We start from the raw sequence: 23,573 nt of genomic DNA, 5'->3' as shown, positions 1-23,573 counted from the left end.
GACAACACACACTTTGAATTGTACCCTCTTTTTCAATTAGTTTTATTGACAAAAAGCCATTAAATTTAATCAAAGATCCAAGAAGTTCCTGAGAAAGCAAAAAGAAGGAGATTAAATAATTACATTAATCATTTGGACCTCACCAGAAGCCTTTCAGCTCACCTCATCTCTCTGTGCGTTCATGAGGCTGCAGCTAAGAACTGTGGAGGGCCTGATTGAAGATATGTCGCTAATGACTCAGAGAGAAATGCGAAAAGCATAGTAAGATTCCAGCGTTAGATTGGGGAAAAAAAAGTGTAGGAAACTTTCTGCCACTGCAGCCAAGGAGCAGAAATACACAAGATGATGTGAAGACAGATGTGGGATGAGGAAAATCAATAAAGTGATGTATTCCCCTGAGCCGGGACAAATAAAGGTTTTAATTTCAAGTCCAAAACCCCTGTCTTTAATATCAATCAATGCACACTAGTGTTTTCTAAGAAAAAGGTCCACTGAGGGGATTGTTGTGAGGGATGCACATAAAGACAACGACAGCCATCACACAATAAGACAGTATAACAAGAGCAGCTTACATGACTGTTGACAAGTATAAGAGCTTAATCATCCTGAAGTTTGTTCAGTCATTCATTGGCATGGCAAGAAAACTAGTTCTGCATTAGGAGCATAAATGCACATTATATACACTCTGACACAAATGCCTGTCTCTGTAGTTATTAAGGCACTGAAGTTGGACGGGCTGTGGAAACACAGGCGTGGATATACTGAGTGTGCATGGAGAGTAGTTGGTTTTAACCCGAGACGTGGTATTGATGAGGATGTGAGTACAGTCTGACCGATAATGTTCACAGGCTTATACAACACAAACAGCATGTCTTTAACAAATTAAGAACAGCCCCTACGAATGCACGAATGACAGATATTTACGGTAAATGTGACAAAACGTCCCATTTTCAAGACAATGTACCGTACGTCCGCTTGTCTGTATGAAGATGGCATGATTTTTTTTGTTTGTTATGGAGACACAAACAAATAACAAAAAGGCGGAGGAATGTGTGGCTGCTTGAGAAATCCAGCACTGAATCGTGTTCAGTGTGTTTCCATTGTGCCATCTCAGAGTCAAGTACTGCAGACCTGTGCACGTGTAACAACAAACAGTCTTTAAAGTCCAATGAAACAGACATTTCTTAAATTGTCTCTTATAGTCACAGCATTTTCATTTCTTGCTTTTATAAAGAAATGAACTACTGAATAACCTGACACAGTTTTGTTCTGGCGATGTCCGTTATTTGTTCGGTGGACCACCTGTGACTGACTGGTTGGGCTTGTCATGGTATACTGGAAGCTCTTCGCTATTACCAAAATCATAGGACAGTACTTCTCTGTGCAAGAAATCCTCATTTCATTTCCTGAAGTTGAGTCGTCTTCCGACAGTCGCTTTCAGTTTTTGACAGCGGCTGACAATTTTCCGACTCTGAAATGAGTCAAGCTGTGGGTTCTGGTTGGTTTGTTAGCTTAATAGCTGCATGCTGAGGAGTCTGTGACAGATGAGGGATAGTTTGGTTGATCCTGCAGGCAAAAGGCAGAGAAAGTACAAGGAGGTGTCAGATGCCTCGCTCTCCTTTGTAGAATTGTTCATGGAAAGAAAATATCAGTGATATTCTTTGTTCAAGATAAATCTCCATCCGGGATAAATGATTTCCATTCATTTTTGCATGGGGACGCAACAATTCACCTGTGAAATATAGCAGACAAAGAGGGAAAATCTTAAGCACTGAGTAAAGGTCAAACAGTCATGTATTGTATTGTATGTACATTGTTTTTTCCATTTATTATATTTCAATTCATTTTAATGCATTTTAATGGGACTCATGCCACCCCAATTCCAGAAAAATTGGGACACTGTAAAACAAAAAATTAAGACAAAATGCAATCATTGGCAAACAAACTGTGTTTGCCTCCAATTGCTTTTAAAAAGTGTCCCGGAGCTCATGTAGGAATATTCTTTGTACAATCACGCGTTCACAAAGTGGTGAACCTCACTCTAGCCTTGCTTGTGAGCAACTGAGCCTTCCAATGATGCCCCTTTCATGGCCAGACACTATCACCTGTTACCAATCAACCTGTTTAGCTGTGGAATGATCCAAACAGGTGTTTCCCAGTCTTTTGTTGCTCCTGTCCCAACTTATTTGAAACAAGTTGCTGGCATCAAATTCAGAATAAGCATATATTTAACATGAAACATTAAAATATATTGTCTTTTTAGCATTTTCAATTGAGCATATGTCAAAAAGCATATATTAGCAAGTGATCACATTCTGTTTTGTTTATGTTTTACACAATAGCCAACAGTCTTTACAATCTGGTTGTACATACAAAGTGTCCTGCATGCTTACCATCCCACGCAGGGTCAGGTGGTTCACTGTTTCCTCCTGACCACCTGTTTGAGGTGGAGCTCGCTTTCTGCCGCCACAATAGGCAGTTCGTTCTTCAGGTGGTACGAGATAAGGTGGCTTATGCTCTCAAATAACATGTCTTTGGTTCTGACCTGTGTAGAACAGATGGGAGGACGTAAGTTATTGTGTTCACCACAGACAGTACAAACCTTCTATACACCCAGTTTGTCACATTAGTTAATGCTCAGTGTTTACAGATGACATCCAATAAACAATTTCTCAGAATTAGGTGATCAGCAAATGAAAAGTCTAATTGCAATGAGAAAGAGTGCAGCTATAAGACTCACCACTCCCTCTGGGTCCACCAGCAGTAGGTGTTTGGGGAGGCCACAGTGCATGCCGGTTAGCACGTACTGTCCGGGGTTGGTAGTGCTCTCCCGGACCAGGAAATCTCCATCCCGGACCAGGAGTCTCTCTGCGTCCCGTCTGCTCATGCGGCTGTGGTACCACGTCTCCCTGCGGAGCTGCTCCTCGTTTGGGGCCACAGGGGCTCGACGGCGCGGAGGGCTGGGCCACTGGTCCTCCAGGACCCGCACGCCTCCAGCTGCAGCAGACATACCGGACCCCGTAGCTCCACCACAGGCCTCGTGGAGCTTCAGGGCATCTTCAAAAGGCCCTACAGGGACAGCGATGTTTCAAAAAAACAAGCGTGGTCACTCATTCCGTTCCTTTCAAACTGTACTCCTTTCACATCTGCCGGAACGCGTCACCCTTACTCTCAGGACTTACTCATGTCAAAGAGGTCCTTTTTGGGACTGTCGAGTACCCTGGTCCCTCTGTGTCCTTCAGGCCACCGTGAATCCAGGTTTTCCAGACTCTGGGTGTTTACATACTGATGCTCCTCATAATCTCTGCTGCCTGGTGGCTGGCCGTCAGCACACAGGTAACCATCCGATGTCACACCTGAGGAGCACAGGAGTTCTCAGTACACTTCAGACTCATGACTAGACATGTAGATGATGTGTGTGTGTGTGTGTGTGTGTGTGTGTGTGTGTGTGTGTGTGTGTGTGTGTGTGTGTGTGTGTGTGTGTGTGTGTGTGTGTGTGTGTGTGTTCTTATTTTTTGGCTTCCTCTAGTGTTTGAAATCCATCCATCCATCCATTTTCTATACCGCATATCCCATTCCGGGTTACGGGGGTGCTGGAGGCGGAGGCGGAGGCGGGGTACACCCTGGACCGGTCGCCAGTCGATCGCAGGGCAACACACATGACAAACAACCATTCACGCTCACACTCACACCTAGTCACCAAGCAACCTAATGAGCATGTTTTTGGTCTGTGGGAGGAAGCCGGAGTACCCGGAGAGAACCCACGCATGCACGGGAAGAACATGCAAACTTCACCGGCAACCTTCTTGCTGTGAGGCACGCGCACTACCTGCTGCGCCACCGTGCCGCTGTTGAGTTTTGTTAGACACCACAGTATGTTTGTAGCTTTTGTCCATAAATAAGCTGATATAATTAAAGCAGTTGCAGTGTGCACTAAAGTGAACGTGAATTGCCTGTGAACCTGTTTTATGTAGTTTCCAGTGATAATGACTGTCATTCTCTTCTTATTGGACCTTTAATGATTGCTTTTGCATTTATTTTTAAGTACTTCTGAACTGCACTAATCTGAACGAAAGATGATGTAGATAAATAACATTCGACTGAAGCCATTTATTATTTTAACTTCATTCACTGCGAAGTGAGAGAGTTGGAAATGTAGAATATTAGTATTAGAAAAAAATCTAAATGAATATCTTTTTAATATCGTTTTTTAATAATGCTATAAAAATTCAATAAAGGATTTATCCTGAGAAAATGAGACCATGACAGAAATCTGTGGAAACAAATACTCCATGCCTCCCGAAAAGAATGGTGTGGTCTGCACTGAATTCCTCCGCAAACTTAATAAAAATAATTTCTCAAGATTAACTGTCATAACAATCCAAATGGAATTCAGAGAATCTTGAGGACGATCCAAGCCTCCCTCCAATCAAAGATGACAGACAGTCTTAAGCCAAGTCTTTCATCTGTGCGGCCGCCCTGATTAAAAAGGCTCCTCATTCTATCAGGCTGATCTTGAGAAGGATCCAAACACTATCTGTGCCAGAAGGTAAGTAAATTTCATCGAGGGCACAAAGTGCAGCGATGACTGCACTTGTACCGCATTTTCAGAGAGACAAGTACACACACCCTCAAGTCCATCCATTTTTTTCAGCTGTTATACCTGTGCGCCGCCACAGGGTGTCTCACCTGAGCTGCCTGTCGTGTCAGTGTCCCAGTGAAGTTCATAGCACAGCTGGCCAGGGGGATAAGATGCTTGCTCCCTGCGAGCTGGTGAGCCCATCTGCAAACCCACACACACATCAGAAGAACGCATCCTAAATACATCTGTGTCTCCATACCTGAGTGGACAATTCTCTCATGTCTTATCCCAACTTAATGTAGTTTCGAAGCACTCTATTTGAAACATTAGCTACAGCATGTCACCGTATGTTTGAGCAAGCTGCAGGGAGGGAGCGATGATTCCTCTCACCCGGTAGGCAACAGAGGAGCCAAGGCTCTTGATCTAATCATATCTGTCTCTGGCAATTTTGGTGCAGGCACATCATGAACACAGATATAGAGTATATTTTTATGCTCCTACTGTTTACTTCCATGTAAACAATACGTGGAAGGAGCAGGAAAACATATCAGTCACAAGGTTAGGAGGTGGGCATCTAAGAGTGTAGCTTGAGTCTGGCTGTCAGTGTCTGGTAAAGGATAGTTGTGTGCTTCCTGATAATGACCAGAAGTAGCTTTGATTACATCTGTAATAACATTAGATGATAAGGTTGCATCCCATGCTCACATACTTCCATATGGTGATTAGTCAGAAGAAAAAAAAACTACACTGTACAGCTAAGGCTAACACACCAGAATCCAGATGGTGACCTTTGCAAAAATCATGCCTGGAGACTCACCTGTGCTGATGCCTTGCTCTGTGGTTGGGTGTGGATGTGACCCAGCAGGGCTCCACTAGGCCTGAGCCTGGAGTCCACCACTCCCCCAATAGGAGGCTCCTTCCCTGGGATGCTGTTGTAGTAATCGTGGTCCGAGAAGTCCTCATCCTCCCCCCACATTGGCTCTTCTGCCCTCACAGACCTAAAGAGGGACACAAGTAGAAAGGTGCATTTTATGCAGGTGCAAATCTTACAGTGAAAGCAGAATTAGTATTCATAATCAATACCACAACATCTACAATCTACACAATAATTACGCTGATAGTTATGATTTCATTATTACTCTTTGCAGTGATATTAATAGTGATGATGATGATGATAAGCAGATCTGTGTTCTCAAATGGATTCAGTCCGATCAGATGACATCTCCACATCCGAAAGTGATCTATAAAATCTGCTAGAGATTTATATAGATCACCAGCAGGAAGGCGTTCATTTGAAACCAGAGTAGAAAAAGACTAAGAGTCCGGAGTGTCTGCAGTGGCATCAGTGCAACACCTGAAGTTCGCTCAAAGGGGTGAGAAGATCTGTGGGGATCAATACGATAGGAAGGATCCTGAGGTAATACAAGAACAAACTATCGCGTCTCCTTGTCATAAATAACAAAGGAACGTGAGAGTTGCACAGTGGATCAGATTTTTGTGGTGGAAAATGTGACTGAGCTCTTTTATGCAGGACTCGTGGTGAGTATTTATGTCAAAATTAGTATGATAAATACAAAAGAGCAACCTTCACAGTGCCCCACGGATGCCACATACATGGAGGACAGTGACAAAAAAATTCTTTAAAGGCTTTTCATCTTTTCATAGAAGCCATAAGTTTGGCTTGTTACCTCTCCACAGACGCCATGGTTTTGGGAGGACTGTGTAGGTACTGTTTGAACTGCAGCTCGAAGGCTTGGCCGATGGTGCTGATGACACTCTGGGCTAAACCGTCTGAGCACTCCAGGATGTGACACGCTGAAGGGGACAAAAAAGAGTAGTATTAATCCCACTATTTCAAGCATTTGTTTCCCCAAAACACTGTATGGTAATTTAAATTTTTTCCTTTTTAATTGTTGTGATAATTTGCTGAGAAACATCATTGATTTACATTCTAAAAGTTTATTTTGATATCAGGAATAACTTCATTGGAGAATTATGTTTTGGTAGATAACATAATTCTTTTTGCAAAAATAAATTGTAGATGTGTTCTGAGTAATCCTTGTATTAATGGTTATGAAACAGGCAGCTGAAGGAGAAGCTTTTCAGGACCTACCCCTCTGATTCACTGGGTCTTTGGCCACATATGCAACATAATCAGGCGTGTCCTGCAAGAGACGGGAGAAAAATTCAATTTGACCAGATAAATTAGACCTATGTAACTAAATTAAAGCCCTCATTGATTCTCCGGTCATGAGACTGGAAACCAGTAAAATGGAGTCCAGTCAGATATGTGCAGTCTGCCAACATTTCCATTCCAACAGCAACAACAACAACATGAAGGAGAGGTGGGAGTTAAACGCTGCACTCACTGTGTCGCCCCCGGAGGCGAATGAGATAGACTGCATGGGATGGTGTGCTATCACCTGAAAGAGACAAGTGGATACAAGAGAGGCAGAGGTTTGCCAGTAGTCTACTTTAACAATTCATTATTAATTCATATTAACAACACAGATGGACAAGAAGATAAAGGCTATTATATCAGTCTGATCCTTATACAGATGAACATATGGTGGTTTACCATCATACCTGTCGTGTTGTAGGGATAAGCAGACCAAGGCCATCTATGGAAATATTCACTGCAATGCTCATGCCTGCAAATCGCAGGTTACTCTTCCCCATGATGGACTGCAGAGCTTTGTTCAGGGCCTACATGAAGAGGGAAAAGAGTACAGTGGAAATAACCATCACAGATTTAAAACTGCTCTTACATTCAGAAACCAGAAATGTCATCCTTTATTTACTGCGTTTGTTTTGAGAGATTATCATATTTTAAATCACTTATCATAAACGAAAATTCGAAATTCAGAGTATCATACATCAATTTTTTAAAAACACTCTGTGGTGTATTGAGCCCATCTAACATAATGAAATACACTGTAAGATTAAAGTTTACTATTAACCTTCCTCCTCCAAGCTCCCTTTCCGCCTGGCACAGCTTCACACAGCCTGTTGATGGCTTCCCTAATTAGAGGAATGAAGAAAGGTCAGTGGTCAGACTGTGGTGGGACACACTGGCAACTGAGCAAACATCTACAAGGACACATTTATTCTCTAACAGTCACACAGATTCCTGCTAACTGTGCAGATAGTAACCATCCTGTGGCAGCAGTGTGGGGAGTATAACCGAGATTTAAACTTTTACATGTTAAGCTGCAAAACAACCGCTGCAGCACAATGATGGAAAAACCTGAGGTTAAACATGAACAGAAGCTTTGTGTTCCTTCCCTCGGGCTGAGGTCATAGGCCACACACCCATCACAGTTCAAAGGTCAAGCAAAGACTTCCAGCAGGTCTGTTCACAACTACTAAACTAGCTCTTAACATTGATGCTCAAGGACCTCGCAAAAGGAAAACAATCACCATCATCTACAGTGTTTATTACTCTCATGTTCAATTCCCTGTCAAATGTGGGAGGAATAAACAGCATCATTTGAGCCAAGAGGGTCCGCGCAGTTCCACATCTCCCACCGCTTCTTTACGGCATCATTAGTCACATTTATTTTCCGCAGTGCAATTCTCTCTGCAGATTTGTTACCACTTTGCAGTGACGCTGCCATAACTCCTGGGAATGGCTGCCTAATGGACGTTTAAAGCTCCTGTCCCCTGTGTGTCTGATGGCGGGAGAGAGGCTGGAGCTCGCGCTCTCGCTGCCAGGGGACAGCGGGGACAGCAGTCAAGAACCCAGCTGCCCCTATCAAGTGGCTCGTAAATATTTAAAAAGCAGCGTCCTGGGCCCCATCTCGAGTAAAGGTCTTCTCAGGGATTTTTGAAAAAACACCACAATGTTCGAATGAGTCATGCTGATGAGAGGGCAGCAGGAGGAGGAGGAGGAGGAGGAGAGAGATGGGCTGTTGTTGTTGTTTTTCTCTGCAGCTTCGGTATCTGCCCTGCAATAAATTGCTAGCCCTCATTATCACTGGTGCTGCTGTTCAACACCGTGACACAGAGAGTGCTGTTGGGAGTGTGCAGCTTCTTCAAATCTAAGAGCTGAAGTGCATTTTTAAAATTCTGACAAGCACTGAATGTTTAGCTGTGGTTTGTCCGGGAGTAAATTAACTTGTGTACAAGTCGGCGAGGTGAAAAAAAGGCCAGCTCAGGACGCGTACTAAAGGCTCTGACTTTAAAATGCTGCTCTTGAATCCAGCAACAATTCACACATGCTGAAATATCTGTAAAGTCATCTTGATTGATTAAGACAATCACTGATTTTTGTCTTGCAGGACAGATGGCCGGTCCCACCTTCCCCAGGGAATCAGAGACCTGGGCCTCGTGTCGTTAGCGTCACTGGAACATTTGGAAGTGCAGCACGTTTTAAAGCTGTCATTGATAAATTGCCTTACACATGCAGCTGAATGGAAAAGGCTGCAGCAAATTAAACTAAGGCCAAACACACTCAAAGTCAAACGCCTGGTCAACAAACCGCAAGGATGTAAAATCAGAACACAGTCGTCATCAATGCACTGAAACAGTGATGACTAAACTGATGTCATGCAGTCACACTAACACAACCTGGTGTCGTCAGCTTATGCTCGGTGTTGTTTCTGCCTTAGCGAATGTTTTGTTTTGCTGTTTTGTTTTGAACTCTCATCATCCTCCTCCTCCTCCTCCTCCTCCTCCTCCTCAAGAAGTTACAACCGCAGACATTATCCAGCACGGCGCGTTCATGGGGGCCTCTGCAGCTTTCCACAGTCATTAGCAAACATCATCAATAATAGATCTCCCTCTCTATCACTCCATCTCTGCTGCCTCCTCCCCCTGCACTTAAGCCTTGGATGCAGGGTGGGCTCCGATTACTGCCGATCGATCGTGGAGGAGAGAGAGGAGGGTGAGACACAGAGGGGGAGTGGGGGAGTACGCTTCTCCCATGAGGCTTGCAACGAACCCTGCTTCTGTAACAGTAGCACATGTGGAGCATAAAAACATACAGACATACTAAGACCCTGAGGATTTATACACAAAATATCATGACCTATCATTATACAGAACACATGGAGTAGTGCAGTACCAGTGCATGCAGTAGTTTTGCTTGTCTCTTAACTGGGACACACAGCACTACATCGCTGGCCTTGTGCAAAACCTTGTGACTTATGTTTTGATTCACATGCTTTATACTTGCATTGTCATTACATTTCCACTGCAACTAGCTGAGTTTACTACCAGATAGATAGATAGATAGATAGATAGATAGATAGATAGATAGATAGATAGATAGATAGATAGATAGATAGATAGATAGATAGATAGATAGATAGATAGATAGATAGATAGATAGATAGATAGATAGATAGATAGATAGATAGATAGATAGTAAATTTAGTTGTTACAGCAAGCAGGTTACAAAAAACAGACACAGTGGCATAAGAGGTCAAAAAAATAGAAAATTTTAAAATTGTGTTGCTGTCAGCGAAGCCAGAATGAAGTTTCTCTACATTTCTTGCAATATTAACTGTTTTAAACAAAAAGCTACAGGAGTGACTCTATTCATTTAACATTCCTCACGTCACATTGATATAATAATATGAAAATAAAAACTAAATGCCCAGAACTGACACACCGCTGGTAGCAGTTTGATATCATAGTGGCTGATACTATGGTTCATCTCATACATGCTGGATCAAATTCTCCAGTATCAAACAACAGAGGTGGCCACCAGCTTACCTTGTCACCTGAGTCCGCGTGTTGAAGTCCAGGGAGCGCATTGATCTTAATACTTCAATGCAGCCCATGTACTGTAAAAAGAAACAAACCAAACAGAGAAACAAAAGCACGTTTAGAGAGTTAAGAAATTAGATATTTTAAAAATGCAGGATCACTTCAAAAATAAATGCTGCAAAATTAAAAGGACATTAACTTACATAATGAATAAACATGTTTAAAATATTTCATCAAAAAACAAGTAAATATTGCATTTGGAGTAAAACTTCAGTGCAGTATGTCAGTAGACATTCCCTGAGAAGATAAAATGTAATCCTCTATTATAAGTATGACTACTTCCAGCAATGCTTCGTAACCTAACTCAAATCCACATACAGGCCATTAAACTGTACTCCAAGCGGAGAGCAGCCAGCTGAGCAGCTTCCTAATGGCTGTCAGGTTGAGGTGCTAATGGCACCTTGACTAGATTAGCAGCTCTAAGAGCTCAAATCATGGACAAACTGCAGCTTCTTTGGCCTCTGGGGGATGCTACGAGTGTGAGTGTGTTTGTGTATACAATCAACGTATATGAGGATGCCCTGTACTTATTCGCCTAACTGCGAGGTTTAGTGAAAAGATGGAGTGGAGATCAACATCTACAGCGTCGCATTTCTGTGAGTATCAAGACAGTAAAATGGAACATGCACATAATGAACATCTGTGTAAACTAATCATGTGACTTTGATATAAATGTGAGCATTGATTCTCCTGTTTGAAAAAGGACCTCTTATACGAGAACTCATCTTAAATCTCATGCAAAATTTAGTGATGTAAAACGCCGCAGCAAATGAACGAACTCGTGAAACTGATTTGGTGCTACATTATTTACGTGCTCTCTGTCCTGCAGCGCTTTGGCTCAGTCGAGGTCATATTTAGCGTAATTTCCAGGATTGTCTGTGATTGCAACAGACAGCAGACAGACAACACAGCAGCCGCACAAACAAACAGAGAGACAGAAAGAGAGCAACCTTTGAGCCTGAGAGTTTAATGAGCTTTCTAACCAGATTTGGAGCCGGGGGGGAAGTCTTCCATCAGGAAAATTGTCTCCCTCTTTTTTTCTTTCCCCCTCTCTGCCAATGCCTCCATTGTCCCACATTCATCTGCTGATAAAACACACTCCCTCTTCTATCACCATATCCTTACTCCTGTCCTCTTGACCAAGTCTCCAGCACACTACTTCTTGGACTACAGGGACACTGACTTTCCAAGAAGCATTCCGCTGAAATTTAATAACGCTGGCCTTCAAACTTTGTAGCATCATGGCTGCCGCCTTCGAGATAAATCATAGATAGTGGTTTTACTGTTTATCAATGTAGAAAATGTCCTTAGCCCAGCTCATTATCTAATATTTTCTCATCTTATCATTACAGCAAGGCAAGGTCAAGAAACCTGTAACGAGGGGTGGGCAGATGATGGACAGATGCTAAGGACAGTTGCATGGTAACAAACAGTACCTGGATATTGTAGATGGGGAATGTTTGGGTTTGTTTTTATGTTCAGTACATACAGTCCTGTCTTGTTAATAATCCAATCTTATGAGTAACACCAACGTAAATCTTTCATGTTCCTTTCTCACAGCAGATTTTAGACCACAAAATGCACCTTTCTGTAAAACCGCACCAATAGCAACCAAAAATGACATTACAGATATTCAGAATTTGACTGAGGAGTGCACCAGATTGTAAGGGGACAAAATAAAATGACAGCAACCTGGTTTTAATATAGCTCTCTCAATGGTGGCTGCTTTGGCAGCTGCAGTGCTTTGTTTGATGGTTGCTGCAGTGTTCTGGCTGTCAAAGATGGCAGATGCAGGCCAGACGCAGAGCCTGACAAAGAGAAAGTGTAAAGGAGGAAACCAATAGGCTGCTAAGAATCATATCTGTGTGTTTACCAGCAGAGGAGTGACCGCGTGTGATTGAGACAGAGAGAGAGAGAAGCACTGAAACAGAAATAGAGGGAGAGAGAGCTGTGCACTGTGGTGGCTGTGCTGATTAAAAATGGCACAGCACAGCAGAAATCTACTGTCACTTTGACACTAATACATGCAGCAAGTACTCCTCCCTGCACAGAGCCACCACTGGATTGCACATATGGCACTGCTTTAGCTGTCATGAAATGCATCTCAAACATTAGCATACAGGGATCACCTAAAATTAGTGTGGTACACCTTCAGAGAAGCTGTTAAAAGCTTGTTTAGTGAGATATCAATCAAATATTAGAGCAGCACTTGTTATGAATCTCAGAAAGTCCTGCATTGTGATGAGAGCTCATATGTACTCATCACTGGACCCCTCCCATACGTCTTCCACATCACATGATGCAAATGACTGTGATTAACCATAATTGAATCTCCGAATGAATGGTGCCTGTATAATGCCCTTAGAAAGTGTGCTTGGGCCTCGGACTGAGCTAATCAAGAGCCACGCCATTAGTTTGAGGAGGAGAGGGAGGAAGAGCGGTGCAAGAGGGGAGGAGGTGAACAGGCGTGGGGGATCGCTGAGGGGAGATCAGTGACATTGACGTCAAGCAGTCTGCTTGGGATGGTAACCCTTTGTAAACACAAATCACAAGCACGTACAGATTACGATTTCTCTTGAGACAAAACTGCCTTTTTAATTTAACATCACTCTTGTCCCTCTGTTGGGACAGCCAACCATCCACTTCTTTATGCAGCCAGAGCTTATTTTCAACAAAACACAATGAGTCGGTGCACCCCTTAAGCATTCTTAAACGATACTAACTATGATAAAGACTGGGATTCACCCTGCTGAAGGATTGTAAATCACATTTTATGAATAAAATCATTACTCACATGAATGTAAACAATCCTGACAACCACACAAAGAACACCACTCCCATAAGCTTACAGTGGAAGCTCACAAACAAACATAGGTTACATGCACTATAAATACAGATGGGCGTTGTTTTAAAGTATAGTATATTATGCATACAACCTATGATAAACAGCGCAGCAGAATACTGATCCTCACTACAGTCTGTCTACATAATCTCATGGTTTATCTTTCTCCACCCTGACGCCTGTGTGCTATCCTGACGCAGTCTCCCTACCAGCCACACCAAGCCATCTATCTGGATTAAATTATGTATTCCCCAGCCCGCGCCACATGAGCTGCATAACAAACTGCCTGGTACTGTGGTGTCCTTTTGTTTCCCACCCAGATAGAGCAACCTTTCAATGGGGGTCATTAATATTATGTGGTTCACTGGCTCATATGAGCACTTAATTAATATCTGAGCACCAGAAAAAGAAAAGTTGTTTCTTTTTGTTTTGCACACTTTCAAAACAAATCCTAAATTAGGTGGCTGTGCCTTCACAATGGAAATACAGAATGCATTACAAAAAGGTTCCCACTGACTCACCCTGACAATATAAGAGGCCCCTGGTCCTGCAATCTTCTTGTCAGGGTGCAGCCAGCCTTGAGAGGGTTTGTGGATGAAGCTACCCTTCTGGGTGAAGTCCTCTCCCCCAAGCCACATACCTTCCACCCTTGTCCTGCGGTTCATTCCTGACCTGGAGCTGCTGGATCCCCCAGGGCTCGCCATGGCCTCCGTGGCCCCAAATCCGTGCCCCCCCTGGCTGGCAGAGTTTGCTGCTGCAACAACTCTCTGCCCTCGAATAGCCTGCAAGGAACAGGGGGTGACACAAACAGGGTCACAGGAGTTAAGCACGGCCGCGAGACTGGCCACAGGGCCACTGGCTGTGGTCACACCACTGGCCCTGTGTGATGATGAAGAAAGGGAGGCCTGAGAAGGAGCTTCTGCTGTCTTGCTCGAGTCCTTGCTAGAGCTGGAGCTGGAGCTGGAGTTGGACGGGCTCCGGCTGAGCAGGGAGTTGGAGAACTTCCACTGGGGCATCTTAGGGATGAGCATGCAGAAGGTCGTGGTGGCATCCTGTTCTCCATCCAGGCAAGGGGAGTCAGCCAGGGCTGCAGCCCCAGCAGAGTTAGATGATCGGGCAGTGGGATCCAGAGGAGGCAGAGGAGGCAGAGGAAGGCTCGGGGTGGAAGAGGGGACCACCGGTGTGGCCACAACTTTGCCGCTCATGGCTAAGCTCTGCATCAGGTCGTCGGAGGAGGTCACAGACTCATTGCGAAAGCGGCCATACTTTGGCTTAAGGAGCATGCCCGGAGGAGCCGCCTGAAGCAGGAGCTGTGAGGGGGGGATAACTGCCAGAGGATGGGAGGGAGGGGGGGGCGGGGAGGGGAAAGGGGAAAGGGGAGGGGGAGAGGTGCAATGGAAAAAGGGGAGAAAACTGGAGGGACAATCTTCCAGGTGTAGTCCTATATCCTTGTCAAGTGAATGTTGTCTGGTCCTCTCCTGTTCACACACACGCACACACACTGTCCCGCTCTCATGCCACTCTCCTCTCTGTCTGAGCCGGCCTGCTTCCTCTCACTGCCTTAGGCAAGCTCGCTCGGATGCTCCCAGTCTCTCTCTCTCTTTCTCTCTCTTTGGATGATGTCATTGGGTCTATTAGCCCTGCCCTGCCCGGCTGCTCTCAGACTGTATTAGCAAAAACACATCTGCCTGAACCACACACACACACATATTCACACACTACAGAGCACTTTTTCTGAATAAAGGAGATTGCACAAATGAATAGCGTGTCCGTGCACGTTACCTTTAGGCCAGGTTAGCAGAAATATTTCCAGTCTCTCAAAATGAACAATGCCATCAATGTATGAATTGCGACAAACAAAAAAAAAAAATATAAGGTTATAGATGAGATTATATTGCTTTGGGTTACAAAGCAACGTCAACACTCACTTGAAGAATAATTTCTAATAAGAATCTGCCATAATTAGTCTCAGTAAAGGTCAATGAAATGCAAAATAAAAACGTTAACTAAGACATCGATTGTCATTGTGAGTCGATACCAGCATGAGTCTCATCCAATTAGTTAAAGTGTATGTTGTGAGTCGATGTCGTGTGTGTGTGTGTGTGTGTGTGTGTGTGTGTGTGTGTGTGTGTGTGTGTGTGTGTGTGTGTGTGTGGAGGGGTGTAACTCCATTTGCCCTGGCAGTAGACAAAAATTTAACAAAGGCAACAATGTAGCCACACTCATAAGGGACTACGTGTCTGAAAACATCCACCCTATCCCATCTGTCTGAATTCTGTTCTCAGCTTCCCTCCCAGCCGCCTCCCTGGAGAGCAATCAGCCATCTCAGCACGATCCTTTTAGCTCCTCATGCCGTCCTCATCCCCTCCCGTTCCTTTCCATCCCTCATTCTCAGGCAAAGCATTTCCACTCTGCTTTCTTCACTGTTTTGCACTCAAGATTTGTGTTTTCCCATGTTACACAAAGGCATCAGCAGTCAGGATTCTCAGCGGGAAACACAGGGTGAGTTAGGATTTGCACTGTGCAACTTCTGTCTTTCTTTTTGTGGTGGTCAGATCGTGCACGCGCAAAGAAAGCTCGGTGTATCTCATCATATCGGGAATGAGCTACCATAGCCACAGAGGTAATTCAGTTAGGGGTAATAAAGGAGAGAAAAGCGCCATAAACAGGTGGTCAAAAATAGGCATCTGCCACACAGATGTGAGCGATCTCTGCATTGATTATGAAATAAGACTCAGGGTCATCTCTTATGCAAAAAGAGGGGTAATGAACTGAGTAAATAATGCCTCCTACACAGACAAGGAAAGGCTCATTATGTCCCTGTCAACTGCTTAAATTCAATAAAGCAAGCAATTTGTTTTGTGCCATAATCAGTGTGGACAAAATGTAACTGAAGAACAGCACAGTAAACAATGTATAAACAAACAGGAACGCTGCAACATTTGTAAACTGCACGTTATTCAGAGAGGCATCACAGGCGGGATGCTTACCTGAACGTCAAACTCTGAGGACAAAGAAGATGAAAATAAGATCCAGCCCCATGAACTTCCAATGTCTTTCGTCAGAGAAAAGTAAGGTGTTTACTTCAACTAGCATAGTACAAAGAGGCTGCAGCTGCGGTTGAATAAGAGAATAATTCAGTGTCATTAGTCCACTTTACGACACACCACACACACTGAAAGACCCCCCACACACACACACACACACACACACAAACAAACCACCATCAAAAATGCCATGACACCACCACTACTGCCATCCCACCTTCTTCCAAACAGCCAATCAGTTCTGGTCTGTTTGCTATAACCTGTTAGGATAATAAGTTACTGATAAACTAGGTGGAATCAATGCATGTTGGCAGATGCACATGAAACTGGCCTTCCTCAATAAGATCTGTCCCCCTTTTCTGTCAAAAAACAAACAACTCATCAGGCAACATACTCTTTGCAAAACAGATTTGGAGCCATTATTAGCTCAAACCAAACTGACTGAATGTATTTAAAAACTAATAGACGCACTAGTAATCATTTAAAGATGTAATTTCCACAAATAACAACAGAATACTTAACTGCATCTGATGCTACACTTATAGGTTCAATCGCTCAGCTCTACTGTAAGTCTCTGTAAGTGAAGAGTTAACATAATTACCTCCTGACTTTAGTACCTTGCATATACAAGTGGAACACATCACGCTGTGAATATACCACCACTCATTAGCAGGCATTACCTTGACAACAGCGATTACAACTAAGAACAACATAGGTTATGTGCAGCACAGGATCCTCAAACTATACTGTTTGGTTAACATGTAAAGGGGGAGTTTATTTTCAATGCACTTACAAATCATTGACTGAAACAAGTCACATATTTATGTAAGAAATAGAGAGAAAATATAACCGGTGACTGATGTATTTCTCAGTATAGCCTATTATGATGTAACCACTGAAATGGTTGTATCAAGAATACAATCTATTAAGTCAATTAAAATACATCAAATAGAAATAAGAGTTTATTCTATTCTATTTTTATCTATTCTATCTTTTTTAAGTACTTACAGAAAATATTAAGTATTACTTGCAGTCACTGTGGTCAGGCAAATCAGCATGTTTATCCAGAACATATATTTTATGTTGCTCTATATATGCAATGCAATTAAAATTTATAATTGACAATTCGGCAGGCAAAATTCCATTTGGCCTTTATTTTTGATTTCCAACTAAATATTTTCAACCAAATTCACAGTATGCATGCATTAGTATCATGTATAGCTTTGCAAGCTATGCCCACTTTCTTGCATTGAATAGGTTGATTTTTAAGTAATGTTTTGTGGTTGCACCATAATTAATTGTCAGTATAACATATACATTCACCCACGTGGTCAATATTGTCCTAAATGTTTTATATTTGTTGTCGAATTCAGCACAACTGGACAACTTTTGCACTCACGGCGACATTTTGCTGCCACACCTCCTCCCGCACCGCGGTGACGAGGGGAGGCGGAGCCGCATCGTAGCGGAGGAGAAGAGGAAGTGAAGAGCTCTCATTGATCTCCTTTTCGCCTTCACAAATTCTCTTGCGAAAGACCACAAGCGTTTTCAAATACATGAAATATCTTCCGTTCAAACGCTAAAATTTTTTAACTCTATTTAAAAAAAAAACCCTTGCAATGGTAGCTAAAACTTATCTTTTTAAACAATTTACATGGAAATACAACCGCTGTTGCAAACCGTACTTCCTCGTTGAAGAGTTGTACTTTCGCAGTCGAGTGCGTCATCTTCTCAAACATAGACGATCTCAGCAAATGGGAAGTTCACGTGCTGCTGCTCTGACCAACCCGGGCGATGCGGGCAACCGTTGGGGTTTGAATTATCCTCTGAAAACAGCGGCAGATGACAGCAGCTTGTTGCGCTCGGTTATTTTGCTAGAACTTCAGACTCCGAGCTAACTATACCACATTAGGGGAAAACAGTTTTCTGGACGTCAAGTTTGACTTCTGTCCTCCACTGAAAATGTCGAAAAAACAAATTTACTATTCGGACAAGTACAACGACGAGGAGTTCGAGTACAGGTAACGTATGATTACCGTTTTTGGCATCTGTTAACGTTGTTTTCAAAAGTCCGTTAGCTTAACGTCAAAATAAAGGCACGGTTGGTTTGGTTAACTAACGTACGTGGTACAACATAACGTTAACGTCTGCTGGCACCTTAATTTCGGTATGGGTGAATTAGCAAACTACTGAGGATATAATTTAGCTTAGCAAAACATACAAACCACAGGGCTCGACGTTACCCCCTTGTCCACTTAATAGCTAGCCATGCTAACTGCTACCTTAACGATCGGGTTTGGTTTGAACGTCGTGTGGATGACGCCAGTTATTGTAATTGCTATGTTAAAAAAAGACTTAACATTAACTCATTAATGTTAACATTAATGTTAATTTAACTCAACTTACGAGTGTCGTAACCTTTTCAACGCTAACATTAAAGTTACGTTAAGTTACTGATAAACAGTGCGTTTGTAAAATACGTTTTCTTCGTCATTCTTGACAGTTTTACTTATGTCTCCTCAGGCATGTCGTGCTTCCAAAGCAGCTGTCTAAACTGGTGCCCACCTCCCACCTGATGACAGAGGACGAGTGGAGGGGACTCGGGGTGCAGCAAAGCCAGGGCTGGATTCACTACATGATCCACAAACCAGGTGGGTAACCGTGGACTTGAGGGATAGATTCACATTTTTTCCGAGTCTTAAAACAATGCTAACAAGCCGATGTGTTTACCGAAAGAGCTGTTGATCATTTTAAGTGTTCTCTCTGTCCGCACTGGTTATGAAGAGATTCTTTCTTACCATTTCGACACCAGATGGGGAACAAAATCTACAATCCCTGTCCTGTGCTCAGCCAAAGGCAATGTATGGTTTCAGCAGCTGCATGGGTATTTCCAAAGCTGTAGTATTTTTAGAACAAAATTCCCCTTTATCACTCCAATGCAGCGCAGTAAGGAAACACTAACCAGAGAAATCCAACAATGGAATTTTGACTTGTTTAAGACTTGTAAATTTGGAAAAAAAAACTCTTTGTTTTGTCTTACTGATACTGTTGAAGCCTCGTTTTAGCTTTAGCTCAGCTTCAGAGGTCATGAAGGGATCTCTTCATGACCAATATATGGAATATAAGTGGAATGATTACAGTGACCAGTAACTCTTGTTTTACATCAACATGTGGGCGTTGTAGTAACGTAGATCAATATCTGAAGCTGCCCTAAACTAGCTATCCTAACCCTGTTGTAACTGTGATGAGAGTTGTATGCACAGAGACCACAACTATGTGCATGACACTGTATGGTGTAACCGCAGCGCAGTGGATGATGCTTAAAGATGCCTCTCCTTTGCTTTACTCTCCAGAGCCACACATACTGCTTTTCAGAAGACCCCTCCCAAAGGATTAAATGGGAGCCATCTATAAAATGCCTGCTATCATCTTTGCTGATTTGTACTGTCTTGGGACATACATCTCTCCTACATACATCTCTATATATGTTCTATTGCATAGAAAACCTTTAGTTGTGTTTTTTGTCTTTTCAAACTCCCTCAATTTTTAGAGGTAATGAGAGGCAAATGGCTTGACTCCACTGTGAATGATAAACATCTAAACAATATGAAGGTGAAAGATTACCTGTCAATTGTACATTTTAATACATTTTTTTAAATGTCTTTTGGTGCCATTTTGTTTTGATTGGTTTATTTACGGAGTCTGTACATGCACAGGGATGTGTTTTTTTCCTCAAGCCCAAGACTTTCCCAAAAGAGCTTTCTGTGTTTGGACATTTCCTGTTCTTTAAACTTTTGTTTCTGTTGTGTACATAATATTATTTCTAGATATTATAAATTTTGACAGTGAGTCATGTTTGATTCAACAAGTTCTTTGTTGCTGCAAGAACAAAATAAAATGTACGTCTTCAAGCGTTTACTCATGAATATTTTTTTCAACCAGATCACAGAAATATGTTTGCCGGAGTGATGTTCAGTCAGAAACACTGACAACTAGTGGAGTAACAAATTCGGAGTGTCTGATACCCAGGGAGTAGGCTGGTGCCCGAGCCTTGTGGACTGTCACCTTCTCTGGGTTATAAGCTCCAGGGCCAGGTTTCTTGGTGGCATCTCTGGGTAAGTTGTGGCGTCCCAACATGGAAAAAGCAGGCTGTCGGTGTAAATAAACACTTGGGTCCGTACTGTTGTACCTGCAAGGCCCTGGCGTCTTGGCTAAATCCACAGATGGTCCCCCTGTGCTGTAACTACCTGACATTGTGTAGCTTGCACTGGCTGGCTTGTTTGGGACTTGAGGGCCCATGATCGGAGGGAGACAGTACTTGTTAGGAGCAGGTACTGAGTCGATGCCCCGGTAGTGTGTACGAGAGCTCATTGTGTAGGACGGGGCTCTACGTTGGAGGTTGCATGGTGGGGCTTTCTCGGGGCTGTATGCACCTGGTCCAGGTGTCTGGAAGAGCTCCTCTAGTGAACAGAAAACCGTTGAATAACATAAACCATCAACTCAACACCATATGTTAGAGTGTGCACACTTAGCAGGGTTCAGATTGTCAGTTGTAACAGCTGACGCTGGATCTCTAGAAGTGGTGTCAACAACAAATGTCTTTGTACAAGGGTTCACGCTTTCATAATAATAGAGCTATTCATTTGGTCTTAGTTTAAAATTCATCATTACAACATACACACGAATCAATGAAACTATCAAAATAATGCTCATTTTACTATTATGTATTGGAACTTACTCTCTGCTTTCATCCGGCCCAACATTGAGTATGCAGGCGTGCCGTCCCTTCCAAAACGAGTGACTTTTGCATCAATACGATACTGAGGCCCTGGACTTGAGTCAACACAATACACTGCAAGGGAAGTAAACATTTACCATCAGTTCAACATGATGCCTCCTCTGTCAGTTTGGCAGTGGTCCTAAGACAAACAGGCAAGATGAACATCAGCTGAAAAACAACTACACAACTATGAGGCGTTGTCTCCCCCCACTGGCTTTCATGTGACATTACACCACTGAAAACCTGCACCTCTCAGCGACTTAGCTCATATGATGCATTTGAGGAGGTGAAATCATTCAGAAAAGATGAGCACATCAATAATTGTAATCATAAAAATTATATAGAAAAACTCATTGTGATGTTTCTTTTTGGCACCTGCTCTACTTTTTTATTCTTAACCATGACAAGATTTATGGCTTTGACCAAGACCGTATCAAAGTGTTTAATTACATGAATAATAAATGGTTCCTTTGTAGTTATATGATAGTCTCAAAGTTAGAGGCAGAGATGAAGAACTCACTATTGTCACTCATCCTGCCATGGAAAGAATAGGCAGGGCTTGTTGGCTTGGTGAAGTCATGGCCAATGAATCCAATAGTGGGAGGAAGCCCATAGCGCCCAGGTCCTGGCCCTAGAGACAGAAACAGAGGGAAATATCACAAGCGCACATCACATGCTATCAAATACATTTACGATGCACAAATAACACATGTATGTTGTCATTTGAAGTAGCAACAGCTTCTCTGTCATAACTTCTGTAGTCATGAAAGCAGCTTTGCCAGGGTTCTGTTAGGGCTGCATCTACCAATTATATCCATTACTGATTAATCTACTGATTATTTTTACAATAATCAATAAATCATTTAGTCTGTAAAATGATAAAAGGTTGTAAAAACTGCTCATCACGATTTCCCAGAGCCCAAAGTGATGTCTTCAGTTTGCTTCTTTGGCCCAAGCAACAAAGACTCCTCATTTACAATCATAAATGACAAAGAAGCAGCAAGTCGTGACATTTAAGAAGCTGGAATCAGCAAACCTTTGACATTTTTTTTGCTGGGTTATGCAAAATTATTGAACTTTGCAAAACTCAGAATAACTGTGACCGCCATCTGATTGTGTATGCTGGGTCAGACAAACAGCTAGCAAGCAGGATGCAGCGCACATCAAAACACAACCTAAGGCGAAGCATTACATCAGCATACAAGTGTTCAGCTCCATGTGCACAAGCAGAGAAAGGAGCGAGTCCCGGCAGGTCTGCACACCGAGAAGTCCTCTACTCTGTTCAAGTCAGTATTCCCCCTGTGACATTACGAAATGAGCGACTGGAACATAACGAGTGATACTGACGCCTTAACACAGGATGAACAGCTTTATACACCTGGAGAAGCATTGTGGAAGAACTGTTCTTTTATCGATGAACTTACCTTTTTCTCTTCCTGCAATTTCTGGGTATTTTCTCTCCATTTGACTCTTTGTAGAAGTGATGGATACTTCAGGAATCCCTCAAAGGCAGCAATCCTACTGAAACATTCACACGTTAAAGATAACAACAAAAGACTGAAGAAATAATGATTTTAAAATCATCAAAAAGGCACCTTTGCACAGGTAATTCCCTCTCTCAGCTGGAACTGAGCCATGCTGCATGCTGATGAGCATCAGAGCAGGACCTCACTCCTTAATCCGTGTCCCTCCTGCTGGACTGTCTTCAGATGATTGTTGTGTCTCCTGGACCCGGCATCACTCATGCCCTGGCTGACAGTGAAACCCAGAACGCTGCATGATCCAGAATCAATCCCTAATTTCCTCTGAAAACAATCAGGAAACCTGAGACGAATAACACACATCAACGCGTCAACAGCAGAGCTGACCGTGCACTGGAGGGGTTTTGTCTGTCCGCCTGTTTGTCCCTTTGTCCATCTGTGGTGGCTTGGACAGGTGAATAGCCCTTCCTCCACAGAGGTGGATGTATAGGTGCACTCAGCTGGTACTCGGGAACAATGTCATCACTCCGATTCTCTCTCGTGTAATGCTACCCCCCCTCTCCCCTGCAAACCATGAAACCAAGATCCCCCTCTCCCTCCTTTCTCCTTTCACTCTTTCTGCTCATCATGTGTGGAGACGCAATATCACTCTTCAGCCATGCATGCGGTTGCCACAGAGACTGCTGTGGATAGTTTGCCACGGCCAGGTCCCCCGCACTGCTGGCTTATTGTCACCACTGGGACAAAGTTTTTCCATTTAGACCGGAGGAGGAAATCCTGCTGCATCTGCCCAAAGCTTAGGGGGTGAAGTTGTTGGCATGTTCCAAAACTTTTATGTGAATTGTGAGTACATGCACAATACTGCCTTGACACTGCACGCTGTGTTGTGCACATTTTCTTCCCCCAAACACAGATGCAGGGTCAGATGCAGTGCAGCACACCTGGAGCTGTTACAGGCTGAGTGAAATGCCAACATGCAATCCTCTGGTTTCTCATCTTTAACTGAGGGTCAAACCCAGCAAACAGTTCCAGTTTTGCCCTCTTTGATCCCCTCTCATCCCAGCGATGA

At 43.1% G+C, this 23,573-nt stretch overlaps 3 protein-coding genes across 4 annotated transcripts; 1 reads left to right on the top strand and 2 right to left on the bottom strand.

Moving 5' to 3' along the window:
* Window positions 1-15: 15 nt before the first annotated feature.
* On the bottom strand, window positions 16-14,725 carry shc2 (SHC (Src homology 2 domain containing) transforming protein 2). Of its 2 annotated transcripts, none has more exons than XM_070960900.1 (13): window positions 13,718-14,725; window positions 10,301-10,371; window positions 7,543-7,603; window positions 7,169-7,288; window positions 6,952-7,005; window positions 6,696-6,747; window positions 6,271-6,397; window positions 5,400-5,580; window positions 4,690-4,783; window positions 3,183-3,356; window positions 2,741-3,069; window positions 2,394-2,545; window positions 16-1,732 (listed from the first exon to the last, which is right to left on the bottom strand). In XM_070960900.1, the coding sequence occupies exons 1-12, from the start codon at window positions 14,477-14,479 to the stop codon at window positions 2,417-2,419; spliced, it is 2,154 nt and encodes a 717-aa protein (XP_070817001.1). In that variant the 5' UTR covers window positions 14,480-14,725; the 3' UTR covers window positions 16-1,732; window positions 2,394-2,416. The 2 variants fall into 2 exon arrangements, with proteins under 2 accessions (XP_070817001.1, XP_070817002.1); XM_070960901.1 differs by having other exon boundaries at window positions 1,635-1,732; window positions 2,374-2,545; window positions 13,718-14,479.
* A 3,339-nt stretch (window positions 14,726-18,064) lies between these two features.
* On the top strand, window positions 18,065-20,160 carry cks2 (CDC28 protein kinase regulatory subunit 2). The gene is made up of 3 exons (XM_070961240.1): window positions 18,065-18,264; window positions 18,767-18,894; window positions 19,597-20,160. Exons 1-3 carry the CDS (start codon window positions 18,206-18,208, stop codon window positions 19,638-19,640), a joined length of 231 nt encoding a protein of 76 aa, XP_070817341.1. The 5' UTR covers window positions 18,065-18,205; the 3' UTR covers window positions 19,641-20,160.
* cimap1d (CIMAP1 family member D) lies at window positions 20,131-22,487 on the bottom strand. The gene is made up of 4 exons (XM_070961239.1): window positions 22,448-22,487; window positions 21,544-21,654; window positions 20,982-21,095; window positions 20,131-20,703 (listed from the first exon to the last, which is right to left on the bottom strand). Exons 1-4 carry the CDS (start codon window positions 22,485-22,487, stop codon window positions 20,216-20,218), a joined length of 753 nt encoding a protein of 250 aa, XP_070817340.1. The 3' UTR covers window positions 20,131-20,215.
* Between the last annotated feature and the right edge of the window lie 1,086 nt (window positions 22,488-23,573).

Source organism: Chaetodon trifascialis, chromosome 4 (genome assembly GCF_039877785.1).
Source record: "Chaetodon trifascialis isolate fChaTrf1 chromosome 4, fChaTrf1.hap1, whole genome shotgun sequence".
Lineage (NCBI taxonomy): Eukaryota > Metazoa > Chordata > Actinopteri > Chaetodontiformes > Chaetodontidae > Chaetodon > Chaetodon trifascialis.
The sequence above is the reverse complement of the archived record's forward strand: the minus strand, read 5'-3'. Positions and strand labels throughout refer to the sequence as shown.

Bases quoted from the DNA above. Each gene is read 5' to 3' on its own strand.
- cimap1d (XM_070961239.1), bottom strand. From the start codon at position 22,487: ATGGAGAGAAAATACCCAGAAATTGCAGGAAGAGAAAAAG. The intron at 21,655-22,447 runs GTAAGTTCATCG...TTCTGTCTCTAG, and splicing joins AATTGCAGGAAGAGAAAAAG to GGCCAGGACCTGGGCGCTAT. The intron at 21,096-21,543 runs GTGAGTTCTTCA...CTTCCCTTGCAG, and splicing joins TGGCAGGATGAGTGACAATA to TGTATTGTGTTGACTCAAGT.
- shc2 (XM_070960900.1), bottom strand. From the start codon at position 14,479: ATGCTCCTTAAGCCAAAGTATGGCCGCTTTCGCAATGAGTCTGTGACC. The intron at 7,604-10,300 runs GTAAGCTGGTGG...TCCTCTAATTAG, and splicing joins ACGCGGACTCAGGTGACAAG to GGAAGCCATCAACAGGCTGT. The intron at 6,748-6,951 runs GTGAGTGCAGCG...CGTCTCTTGCAG, and splicing joins TCGCCTCCGGGGGCGACACA to GACACGCCTGATTATGTTGC.
- cks2 (XM_070961240.1), top strand. From the start codon at position 18,206: ATGTCGAAAAAACAAATTTACTATTCGGACAAGTACAACGACGAGGAG. The intron at 18,265-18,766 runs GTAACGTATGAT...ATGTCTCCTCAG, and splicing joins GACGAGGAGTTCGAGTACAG to GCATGTCGTGCTTCCAAAGC. The intron at 18,895-19,596 runs GTGGGTAACCGT...TTTACTCTCCAG, and splicing joins CTACATGATCCACAAACCAG to AGCCACACATACTGCTTTTC.